A 13259-nucleotide genomic window follows, 5' to 3' on the forward strand; every position below is an offset into this window, starting at 1 on the left:
CACTATATAGACCAAACTCTCTGCACGCATTGCTCTCCACCTCACAAATAACTACAAAGGAGGAAATATATAGGTTCACCTCCTAGCATGAGCTATATGGAGGAACCAATAGAAATACTGTTCACCTTTTTAGACATTATCAACAGATAATCTGAAAGAACCAAAGCCTCCAATAACATTTGAAAGTTGTGCCTGTGACCATATATGCGGAACGTCTGCATTCCGAACATCACCATCGAAATCATCATTTCACTATTGGCATTAACATGTGATACAAGCGGAGCAATACGTAAAATGGTTATTTCTCAACTGATAAAGCAATAGGAAGTGCAGAACTTTGGTCTCACTTTGGAATGAAAAAGTGAAAGAGAATTCCTACATTTGTAATTTAATCAATCTCCTTGGGAGCAACTGCACTCTCATTATAAAATCCAAACAAAAGGGACTTATTGCCATTGGTAATGTTGTGAATAATAAATGACACTCTGAGGTGAAGATTGTTCAGGCTTTCCTTATTTGATTAAAACCCGAGAACAGTATGGGTAGAAGCTTTTGAAAGACCGTCCTACTTAGGACACAAGTAACAGAACTTCCTGTCTTTTCTGGATGGGGGCATGCCGCAGATGTCTGTACCATATCCTTTGGCTCTATATCTGAGACTGCATACCTATATTGGGTACCAAAGCAGGGAGGAGGGGCGAGTTCCTGATTTCCCATAGGGACATGATTGAGGTCCCCTTAGCAGTCAGTACAGGAGTCTTGATTGTGATAGCTGAAGACCATGTATTACCAGGGGGACCACTTATCTCCCAACCTCCAATAATCTCCCCCAAGGTGCAAGTAGACCACATCACTTTAGTCCTGCTTGCATCCTCCAAGACTATTCTACTTTATGGGTTCCTGGTTTTAAGTTCACAGGGGCAGGGAGCAGACATACTATAAAGGACATCACTACAACTCTTACCTCAGTTCTTAAGAAAATTTGCTCTAATTTATTCCAAAATCCTGCCATCTTGGATGAGGATTTAATAATGACAACATTGTCTCTTATAGGCCCTCACTCTCCAGTAATCCGTACAGCACTCAACCATGGGGAACCCAGGAATTTCAGGGTTTCACCAAGAAGTTCCTCCTTTGGGGTATTACAGGGTCCCAACAACTAGCCAACACACTGTCCTTCTAAGAACATGTCCTGAGTACATACACTGCTGTCATGACTGCCTGATTCACCAAGTGTAACACAAATGAGAGCACACCAATGACAGCAGGGTAGCAAGATCCCAAGCTTCTGCAAGTGTGGGTTCCCTCAAAAGCAACAGCCATAGGGGAAAACAAAACAAAAAACAAACTCACCTGTTTAACTTCAGAAAGCCTCATGTACGCTGAAACCTCCAGCAAAACACCCTTGTCTTCACTGCCAGCCCTTAAATTAGGTCTGCAAAGGGGTGGATCCTGTCTCCACTCCTTTCAGTCACTCAGATGCATTGCATCCAATTGACCTCCTCTTTCTTCCTATCAGGTGCTCAATAACTGTTTCAAGCTGTTAAATAGCATTTCCATTACATATACATAGTAATGTTTTATGGAAGACTTTGAGGATATATTCTCACTGGATCTGGCATATTTCTCTCTATATAATACTTTCATATTTCTATATAATTGATCAGAGTTACTACAGGGTTAGCTTGACTATATTGAGAAAATATTGACATAAAATGGCTGCTAAATACTTACCAGGAGAAACTGACTGCCACCCTGGAATCCAGGCATAGGAGCTAGGATTCTGGCCTAGGAGTTTGGCTTGGGCCAATTCTGAATGTATCTGTTCTTGTGGATTCTGAAGACTGCTAGTCTACAGGCCTTATGTACTCTTGGGAGGCTTTTCCATGCTGCCCCCCAGCACCTACCTCACCTTTCTTTGATTTCCTGATTTCTGGCTACTGTTTTTCCCTTTGTACACATAGGCACAGCTTGCAATTTCACATGCAGGGCATTTATGTCAGAAATTAAGTATCTGAGCAGAGCCTTGAGCCAGCACATGTCCCATAAGATGCTCTCCTATCTCAACATTTCTATTTGCAGTGTTAATATATAGCTCCAACACCTCTGAACCCAGTTCTATTTATGTGAATATTATGCCAGTGTTTTGGTTGCTGCTCCTTAAAATTTAGAATTGAAATATATACTGCTTGCTACAACGTAACTAGGGTGTAAACAGCTCGTCTGATTATTTTTATACCTTCTACCACATGATGACGCAATGTTCTCCTCAAATGGTGGGAGCCAGATCTCTCTAGAACCGTTTTCTACACTTTTGACTCCAGAGGTACAGAGTTTTCAGACTGAAATTGGGAAAGCATAGCAACTTGTCACTAATTTGCCATTCTCCACCCAGACAATCTTGGCAGTATTTCAGTGACTATCATCCTGGAGCTGCTGATGCTGTACCTTTGATATTCACCTCCATCAGCCTCCTCATCAGGTGAAAGGTAGGCAGATGGAGGGGCTACTGTCCTAATTGTGGCAATTGCTGTTCTGCAGCATTCAGAAAAAGCCATCGTACTCTCTTCGTACCAGACAGGGTTCTCAGAGCTTCTGGTAAATTTCCAAATAACCAGACTTACAGGTAAAGAACTAACCAACTAGACAAACAAAAATTAACCCAGTTTATATATATGTCCTATTGTGCTATTAATTGGATTGAATTGGAGTACAGATGTTTTTGTTCAGAAGGCTGTACGAAATAATAAAAACCTCCAGGTCTTTAGAAATTTGCTTCACGCATCTGTGAAATTGGATGAGAAAGATAAACACATATAAACACATATCTTGTGGTTCTCAGTTAACACAGGCTTCTACAAATCTGGATTTTGGGCTCTAACAGTCTGTGTGTCTTTGAGCTGTTGTTATCTTTAAATAAAAGAGAGATGTTTCCTAAGAGAACGGGCTAATATACTCAACACTAAAGTAAAGCTGGAGGCATGTGAAGGAAAATGAGCAGTTAGGAAGGAAACACCCTTCTACCTTACTCAGGTTGTGCTGGAGACATTTTCAGTTTCACAGAAACTAAATGTATCCTGTGGTTAAGTTAAACCTGAGCTTTGGCTTTGAGAAGGGTTAATCTCTGTACCTCAAACTGACAATGGCAACATCTAAAATGATGTTATCTGGAGTTATTTGCTTTTGTGAATCCTTACTAATGTCTTTTTCAAAAACTTCCAAAAGCAAGTCATAAACTCTGCTGCTCTTTTCATATCTCTTATAGCTCTCCCTAGGGTTAGGGGCTAAGATGGTTACTGCCTCTTTTACGTTACCTACCTCTTCCTCTCCTTCTCCCGTTCTTGTCATGTCCTTACTTGCTGTAGTTTTCTGCATCTTCTTCTTCCTCCTTCCCCTTTTCAGTTGGAGTTTCTTTACTAACTAAGCAAGCTGACTTTCACAGCCATTGTTTTGTCTTGTTTGTAAGAGCAACTGATAACAGCATAAGTTCATTTTCTGGTTCAGCCACAGGGCCTGTTGCAGAAGTTGGAGCAGCCATAGGGCCTGCTGCATTATCATCATATCCAGAGACCTTCTCTTCCCCCCGAGTCAGCTGAATAGTATTGAACAGGGCTTGGAAGGCCTGGGCCAGGCCCCAGCAGCCTGCAGTGATTTGTACCTCTCCAGGATTGCAAAAGTGACAGCATTTTTCTTTCAAATATTTCATTTTTTATTTTTTTTTTTCAGGATTCTGCACTTGTTTAAGAATGCAAGTTCCAAAACACTAGAGGTGTCGACTGTTTTAGGTACCTACTCATTCCATCCCATGCTCCTTGCCTCAGCACAGATACTTGTGGGGACATTCTTAAATAATTGATTAATCTTAAACAAGACCCGGAAGACATTCATAGAAATAGGAACATGCTGGTTTGAACATCACAAGGATGTTCAAAATTCTCAATAACTTGGAAGAGAAGAAGAAAGAGAAAGAGGGGGTGAAGAAGTGTCTTTCCTACCATTGGTTGTCCCCCCCCAAGGAGAAAAGATGGTTCCAAAAATATAGACATAACAGCAATTCCAAGTACATAACACCAGATCAGACTCCTGGCCAGTAATTTCGTCATATCATAAGCCAGTGTTACAGAGTACAACAAAGTGATACATTTAACCTAAAACCCAGAGATGATATACAGCACAGTAGAGAGCCTATATGGCAAGGAAGGTGCAACAAAGCACAATTCTGGGAACAAACATAACAACTCTAGGAATAGATATTCAACACTGTGATCAACAACTATTAAAATACTGTGATGTATATAACAATTTTGTTTTAACATGCTCTGATCAGATCTGTTGTTATCTCAACCCTTTGGGTCCCAGATTAGGTTAAAAAAATGGAAAGGGTAAAACTCATAAAAGCATACAGAATGAGTGATGTACAATGCAATTGATTATTACCCACTGACTGATGCCCAGCCAGTTTCGAAGCAGAAGGTGCTTCTCTTGGTGCCATATGGTATGGAATATTCCTTGGACCAGTTTGGGTCAGTTGTCTTGGTTTTGTCCCCTCTCATTTTCTTGTGAACTCCAGTGTCTTTGCTAGGAAAGCAGTACAAGATGTCGAAAGTTCTTCACCTAGTGTAAGCACTGCTCAACAAGAACTAAAACCGTGTTACCTACATTCTTCTTATCCTAAACCCAAAACACAGCACCACATCATCTACTATGAAGAAATTTAGCTTTATCTCAGACAAAACCAATACATACTGCTACTTCAGGTAACTATAAGATGTTACAATATACTTGTTTCAGAAAATCAGGAAATTTACATAAAATACGCTCAATCTCTTGAAGGTGCTGTTCAGACAGATGTCTTCCTTAGTGTGAAGAAGGAACGGGAAAGAACATTAACATGACCAACCACCACCACAGATGCCAGCAGTCTTGAAAGTAATATAAAAAGAAATCTTCCTCTAAGATGATGCTTTCCGTCCTTCCTGTTTGTTTGAAAGGGTTGAAATGTTGACAGCACTGATATGTGTGGAAGCCTCCATTTTTGGTGAGCTGCACGGATCATGTACCAGAATCTTAAACTGAATGCTGTGAATCTCCTACAAATTATTCACCATGCTAAGACCAAGTCTTTAAGTCGTCCAGAAAGTTTATGCACATATTTCTCCCTGCCCTTGACTTGCCAAACATATGTAGAAGAGCAGTAGAGACTCTAATATGGGGCTGCTGATGCTGGCCATGCTGGAGATCAAGTTAAACACATATTCTTTCATGTTTCTGCTCACTTGGAACAGTCTTCTGTGAGGTAGAAGTATGAAATCATCACTCCCTGTAGTGTTGGAGGCAAAGCTGTCTTCACAACTCACACATGGATAAAGGGAGATATTTAGAAGTTCACTGGGAGTAAAAGGAAAAATTGTTGTTAAAATATGCTGTGGCATGGATTAATTGACAAAAATAGATAAGTATATTAAAATTAAAACAGGAGCATGCCCACATGCACACACAGGCAAAACCAAAACAAATGTTTTTCCAGTTCTTGATGCAGGATTTGAATGCATCCTCAGCAACTTCAGTGATGGTAGTAAACTGGGAGGTACTGTTGACTTTCAAGAGGGATGAAAGGCCTATCTACGTGGATCAGAGCGCTGGGCAATCAGAAGCTGTATGAAGTGCAACAAGGGCAAATACCAGATGTTACGAGTACATGTAAATGCCAGTCACAAGTACAGTTAGGGATCTGGGTGTGCTGGTGACAGCAGGCTCAGCAGGAGGCAGCAGTATGTCTTGGTAGCCAGGAGGGCAAACCACATTTTGGGGTACATTAAACACAGCACAGCCAGCTGGTCAAAAGAGGTGATTCTCCTGCTATATTTAGTGTTGGTGCAGCCTCACCTTGAATATTGTGCGCAGCTTCACTATGTCTTGGAATTATAATTCATGTTTTCACTAGATTTAATAAATATTTTATGACCCCTTACAATTGTTTTCTTTGTAGTTACTAGCTTATACTGACATAACAGTTAATATATATATATATTTTATTTCCATCTCTGTAATGAACTGCTTATTTACCTCAGTTATATTTGTTGCCGTATGTGAATCATAACCTAGAGGGATGTATTTATCTATTTTATGGGACAAAATAAGTTTCATGAAGTCCAATTCAGGTTAAAAAAGAAGAAACAAACAAACAAACAAAAAAAACAGGAAGATGTCAAGAAGCAAAAGTTGATGTGTATATTTGCCCTTGTGGAAGTAATCACAGTGCAAACTATGTGGTTATTATATTTTTATATTACATACTATATCTATATTATAACTACACATATTTTCAACACATGCTCTTACTTTATTTTCTATCTTTCATGTAGGTATTTTAAGTATATAGGCATTAAACATATTAAAATCAGTATCTTAGTGCTGCTCTTAAGTTAATGAGCCCATAACACTGGGGAAGCCTCAAAGATACAAGACTATTTTCTATCTCTCCTCACTCATTAGAAGACTGATTTGTTTACAGATGTGTGTGTAATCACAAAGATGCAAACTACAGCCAACAGCTGTTTGCATGTCCTATTTGTATAATTTATCTTATTCAATGGTCAACCGATATATCACCTTTCTGTAGAATTCCATCTTGCACCCAGAAAGAACAGGAAATAAATTACTACAAGCTGTGCCGGTTAATTTTTATCTGTGTATGTGTTTTGTAAATGGCAGCTGGACAGTCTGTGATGAACTGAATATCTTACACCCTGGGATATAGCAGAACTATCTAAAATCAATATCCAGTGCTCTTATAAGAAACTGATTTGGTAACACAAGGTGACAGGATCCCCACAAGGGAGCAGTAGACTGTATAAGAACAGAGGACACCTAGGATTGTTCTGTTGAAAAATGTAGGCCAAGAGTGTGTAACTCAAAGATGAATATGACATCACACTCCCAGGAAGAAATTTAAATCTCTACCTGCAGAATTTCACATGTTGTGGTGTTTTGTTTTGTTTTGCTTTTCTCATGGTTTCTACTGGATTCTTGTCCAGCAAATGTTTCTTTAAAATTAGTCAAACATGGATAGAGAAGGGGCTGGAAACAAGGACTCCATTCTCCTCACTTAATGCTTAATGGTAAATATGTTCTCTGTTATTTCCAATTAGTATTATACTATGAAGGATCCCTACTAAGTGAGTGAAGAGAACCTACTCCTTGGTCAACTCACTCCACAGTTAGTAAATATCCCGAGGCTAAGAAAACTCTGAGCATGTTTTCTTCCTTCATGTTATCATGCTGAAGAAGACATTAAATCGTGGTTGTCTCCCATGAAGAAGTATTCAAGATAGTAGATAAGGAAAGGGAAGAGAATCACATTTCTCTCTTACTAAACATGAGATTGGTAGAAATGTTTCTAGGACAAATGCCTCTGTAGCCTTCTCCTAAATGTGTAGCTATCTGAAATATCTGAAACCCCGCTATCTCTGAGCTATTGGTGTAATCAGAGTGCAAGCACAGTTCTTAGTTGGTTTTCTTAGCCCATTAGTAGAGATGAGCTACAGTAGATAACAGCAGTCATAGTCGTCCTCTTATTTTCAAATTCTCATTCACTGTTCTCATGCAAACTTGTACAAATCATAATAAATCCACACAGATACCATGTGCCTGTACATTTGAATATTAAACTCTGAAAAATTTAATTCATAACAGTGTTACTTGACAAAAGAAATCAAAGGACTACTTTTATTTTATCATTCATGTAAGTTTTTCCAACAAATTCCAAAGTTAAAATTGGATAATTTAATTGAGTTAGGAAATTACTGAGTTAGGAAATTGTCTTCAAAGTGTTTGAAATGATAAATAAACATGGGGTGAAATTATAACAGCAGTTACAGTAAGGAATTATTAAAAGCAAGTAATTATGCAGTTACATGATAACTGTATAAAGGATTTTCAAAACAATTTGAAAGATTGTCTTTCATTCACTTATAAATTAAAATACTGCATACATTAAGAAGTGAGCGTAGGGCTTCAAGTCATCCACTTCACTGTTGAGAACTGTCTGTGTTCAATGAGCACAAGAGCATGTAAAATTTTGCCTCGTTTATGGTGTGACTCAAAGACTGAATTACTCTGCTAAAAATCCTGAACAAAGAAATACCTGTGATTTCATCAGAATTACAGTCTTTTAATCTTATTTATTTATTTATTTGTTTGTTTGTTTGTTTGCTTGCTTTCAGATAAGCAGAGAAAATCCATAGGCATCTAAAACTTTTCTATCATTCAATGTCGTTCTCTTGTTTTTGCATTTCCTAAGAAAGGCTATATTGTTATTCAAGTATTTGGGACATTTATGAACATGCTACCTTTGCTGCTACACTTCCAGAAGATGACCCAGCTTTGCCATAACAGAACCAATCTACTGAGAAGTGACACGAGCTACAAATAAAAAGTGCCCTAATTCTCCTGTGTCTGTTTGGATGGAAAGAGTCAGACAGTGAAGAATTTGACGATCCTGTCTGTCCTGGAGCTGGAGCGTGCAGTTAGCTCTGACATTACTAGGGAAGAAGCACATAATCAGATGATAAGCAAAAATAATACAGAGCTCTGAAAAAAGCTGAAGCTCCAGCAATTAACACTTTCCCTTCTGATTTCTCATCTATTGTATTCATAATCAGCCATACAATAATCTTTTTTGCTCTGGCCCTTTTGCTATCTCTGTCCTACACTTATTATGTGTCTTGTTTGTTTTCTTTCTCAGCTTTCCTACTTTCTTTTAGAGTGTGTTATGTCATGCCTTACTCTTATGCAGTATGATCTTAGGCTTTGTTCAAACCATGTTGGGAAATAACTGGGTAAAGAATCAGAAGGACATCTGGAGGACCTGATGTGAACTGCTCCTAAGCTTTATATGCTTTATACGCTTTAAATGCTTTACATGCCATCACTATGAACTGCCCATAGTGTAATTTAGATTCATTCAACATAAAACTTTGCAAGAACTTGAAGATAAGTTCTTTACCAAGAGAGTGGTGAGGTGCTGGAAAAGGCTGCCCAGAGAAGTAATGAATGCCCTGTCCCTGGAGGTGTTCAAGGCCAGGCTGGATGGGGCCCTGGGCAGCCTGGTCTAGTATTAAATGTGGAGGCTGGCAGCCCTGCCTGCGTCAGGGGGAGTTGGAACTTGATGGTCTTTGAGGGCCCTTCCAACCCAAGCCATTCTATGATTCTATGGTAACTGAAATTAAAATTTTCCTAAGCTTAGTATAGTATTCAAGATGTCAAAAAAGAAAGGAGCTCTGCTTCACAGAATGGAGGAAAATAATTAAAAACTAAGCATATAACCATTTTAACCCCTCTTCACACAGGAAAAGTACTATTTTAAGATGTTTTCCTCCATAAGTAAAAAGCCAGGAGATGAATCCAAAGAGAACACATGAACTAACTAGATAAACAGTAAAACAAGGATCCACAAATTAAGCCACATGAAAATGAAAGAAAACCAAATGTCAATGAAGAAAATATGCATTTTCATAAGATGTATATTTTGATATAAATAGTTGTCCAGGTTAATGTTGAAACTTTGCCTTCCATTTTTACATGCACTGGTAGAGGTACAAAGAACCATCATGTAAGATGGGTGTAGGTGTGTACACATGCAAGTATGTGCTGGTGTGTACACATAGTGTCTGTTTCAGGAAGGCATGCGAGGAAGGAGCTGTACCAATCGCTGTTGACAGGGTTTCATATTTTCCGACATTTCAATTATGAACACTCCAGCTGTGTTTATGGGCATGCAAATGAGAGAAAGATCTGTAGTGACCTGTCAGTTTCACTGAACATCTTTGCATTTCTTAGCCTGAGCTATTTATTACAATCAAATTACTGTTCTAGTTGAATACACTATGTGGGTATTACCACAGAACTGAAGTTCTGACCATCACTCCTTAATAATTTTGTTCAGTGCTTTTCTGCATCATCAGTATCCAACAGATCCATGTAGTATAACACCAAAAATATCATTCTGTCTTCTACAAAGGAATTTCAAAGCTTATCACAGACTTTGTTAAAATACAGTCATAATGTTGCAGATGTATACCACTTCTTCAGGGAACCAAAATCATATCACATGGTAGTTTATGAGGAATTTGCTGTATCCACTTCTGGGCTCCCCGGTACAAAGAAGTCAGGGATTTCCTGGGAAGAGTCCAGCAGAGGGCCACAAAGATGGTAAAGGACCTGGAGCATCTCCCCTATGATGAAAGGCTGAGCAACCTGGGTCTGTTCAGCCTTGAGAGAAGACCAAGAGGGGTTTTATTAATATTTATAAATATCTTAAGTGTGGGAGTCAAAGGGACATGGACAACCACTTTTCAGCAGTCTGTGGGGACAGGACAAGGGGAAACAGCCATAAACTGGAGCATAGGAAGTTCTGCACCAATATGCAAAGGAACTTCTTCACAGTAAGGGTGACAGAGCACTGGAACAGGCTGCCCAGGGGGGTTGTGGATTCTCCTTCTCTGAAGATATTCAAGACCCGTTTGGACACCTACATGTGCAGCCTGCTGCAGGAAGCCTGCTTTGGCAGGCAGGTTGAACTTGATGATCTCTGGAGGTCCCTTTCAACCCCTACAATTCTGTGATTCTGCTCCTTAGGCCAAAAGAAAGATTTCTAATTAAACTAGCACCTTACAGAAATCACAGAATCACAGAATTGTAGGGGTTGGAATACAGAAAAGTCTCCTTCATGGAAGAGAACTTTGTTCCAAGTGCTAGCATTCCTTTTTTATAACTACACTGCAGCAGTTTCTCAGAATACCTTGGATTTCTTTTTTTCATTCTCAATGAAAATAACTACAACACTACATGATTTATATAATCTAATTAAGGTAGCGTTACAATAGGATGAGCTGTGAACTTATCTTGTTTCCCAGTTTTAATTACTGTATACAGCTGGCAGTACCCCTAAGTAGCATAGGTGTGTATGGAATAGCTGGGACATTTCAGAAGCTTCTGATAAGATGAATTTCAAACTTCCTTCAGCTTGCAAATTGGTAAGTTCAAGATGAAGGAAATGAAACCAACTTCTAGCTTATAAACCAGCCTTAGATAAGAGAGAAAAACACCTATTATTAGATAAAATGCATGACTTGAAACAATCATTGAGTTTGGTAACTACTTTGTTCCTACTAGTAAATGTATTTTTTCCCCTTGTACAAATGCATTTCAATCTCATTTAATCATTTGTCAAAAAGAAAGAAGGATTTAGTAAACTATTTGTGAAACACATTTTGAATAGGTGTTATTAATATGGCAATTAGGTTAACTGGTTAGTTACAGAAAGAAAGGTAGACTAGAAGGTAGTTTTTTAGAAACTTGCCTTCCTGTGATTCTATCTACTTGCCCTCTTAGGTTCCAAGATGCATATTGATGTACAGATAATATTTTTACTTAACACAGTGCAAAGAAAGCTTTGGAGGGAAGAGTTTTGAGTTTGAAAAACAACACAGGAATCTCTTTCAAGTGTCATGTTTACTAAGTAACATGGCTAGTTCATTTATTCATTAGGGGGGCAAGTGAAAAGAAAGGCAACTGATGTGATAGAGCCTGTTCAGGACGTCCTGTTAAGTAGCTACATCACTGATAACTCAGCCTGGAGAAGGACAAAATATCTGTTTTATGGGTTAAATATACTCATACATCTTGCTTGTTCCTGTTCTCAGACATATGAGAAGTTCTCTCCCTAAGGCTGGCAAATGGACAACACAGGAGGAGGGAGAATAGATCAAAACTCCGAAAGTGTGCTTCCATGGGGCTAAGCTATAAAAAACTGTGATTCATTGATGATTTGCTAACAATGGTGTGATTGTCACAGTCCTGATTTCTCACTACCTATGTTAAGCATTGTACAAAACCAGCCTAAAAGCCACTACTGGTACCCGTAAAACCAGTTTATGTTGCAAGAAGATAAACAACAAGCAGAATATTTTTTTAATCTGGATTTTAAAATTTCTTATCTGGATTTAAGTGTTAAAAAAAAATCACATTTCAGTGCAAACTCCAATTAAACACACATAAATTTCTTCAAACAGATTGCATGTGAGACAACACCAATCAGATATTACACAAGAGAATGGACTCAGTCCAGTGTGAATCACAGCAGGAGACACAAGCCACATATGGAATCCAAATTTTCACTCCACCTGAAAAAGTTGAAATGATTCCATTTCTAGTGAAAAAAATTACATGTTGTTTCAGACTCACAAGTATGTGATTTGTCAAGGAAATTGCAATTCACTTCTAAAGCCAAAGGAATCCCTGTGCAGAAAAGTAGTAGAGGACACACTGTCGTGAAGAGATACTTGATGGAGATGTTCTGATTTCTAGAAACATTTGATGATGTTCAGACCCCACTGGGTCTGAATTTGAGGAGCTCATTCTCCACAGCAAAGCACGAAATATAACATTTCAATTCATTTTTCAGAAAAGTTTGAAATTTAGAAGAATCTTTTTCCTGTTACCCCTAATCATACACTTTAAGAGAATTTGCTAAAGCATCTTCCTGGGGGGCAACACAGATACTGATTACTAATTACTGAATCAACTTGGATATTCCACATCTAGGATCAACAAGCAGTCAAAAACACTTGGTAAGCATTTCCCAAAGTGGTTCCTCAGCATGAACATAAACCATAACATGAGATTTAATTACTGTCTGAGTCTTAGCTTTGTTGTTTTCTGCTCAGACAGGCAATCATCTTGTGAAAAAAGGAGTAAACTTAGAAAACTATCCATCATAAGAATCACATTCAAACAAATTAACATCTCAGCTCCTTAATGATGTCATTTCAGGGCTATAATCTACTCTTTTGTGTTTCCATTATTTTGTAGCTACGTTGACTTCAATTTAATTGATCCAGAACTAAACTGGAAAGAGCAGGCTGGTCTTTCAGCTGCATCCAGCTCTGACACAACAGCTTATGTGGTGCAAAATTCTAGTGGGCAGCTCTCGAAATTTGGGGTTGCTCCAGATTAAGACCATAGATTGTCCTGCAGGACAGGCAGCTGCTACAACAACACATACAGCTTCCTCAATGCTTGAAAGTGCGAAAGTGTCAGATAAAATGAGAATCAAAACAATAAAGTTTGCAGCGTACAGGAGGAGGAAAGAGAAGACTGTCTTGATGGCACCAGTAAGAGCTTCTAAGTTGGGATCCCTGAAGCCAGTTGCATTATTTTGCATCTGTCTGGTGTGCCTCCACAGAGATCTAATCAGC

General features: G+C 38.7%; 1 protein-coding gene across 1 annotated transcript in view; it reads right to left on the bottom strand.

The window, feature by feature from the left end:
• Nucleotides 1-12646: 12646 nt before the first annotated feature.
• Nucleotides 12647-13259, bottom strand: part of LOC107319155 (taste receptor type 2 member 40-like) — a 1321-nt gene continuing 708 nt past the window's right edge. Inside the window, exon 2 of the mRNA XM_015873803.2 lies at nt 12647-13259. Within this exon, the coding sequence (XP_015729289.2) occupies nt 12932-13259 (328 nt within the window). The 3' untranslated portion in view covers nt 12647-12931.

The sequence above is a fragment of the Coturnix japonica genome, chromosome 1 (assembly GCF_001577835.2).
Source record: "Coturnix japonica isolate 7356 chromosome 1, Coturnix japonica 2.1, whole genome shotgun sequence".
Taxonomy (NCBI): Eukaryota; Metazoa; Chordata; class Aves; order Galliformes; family Phasianidae; genus Coturnix; species Coturnix japonica.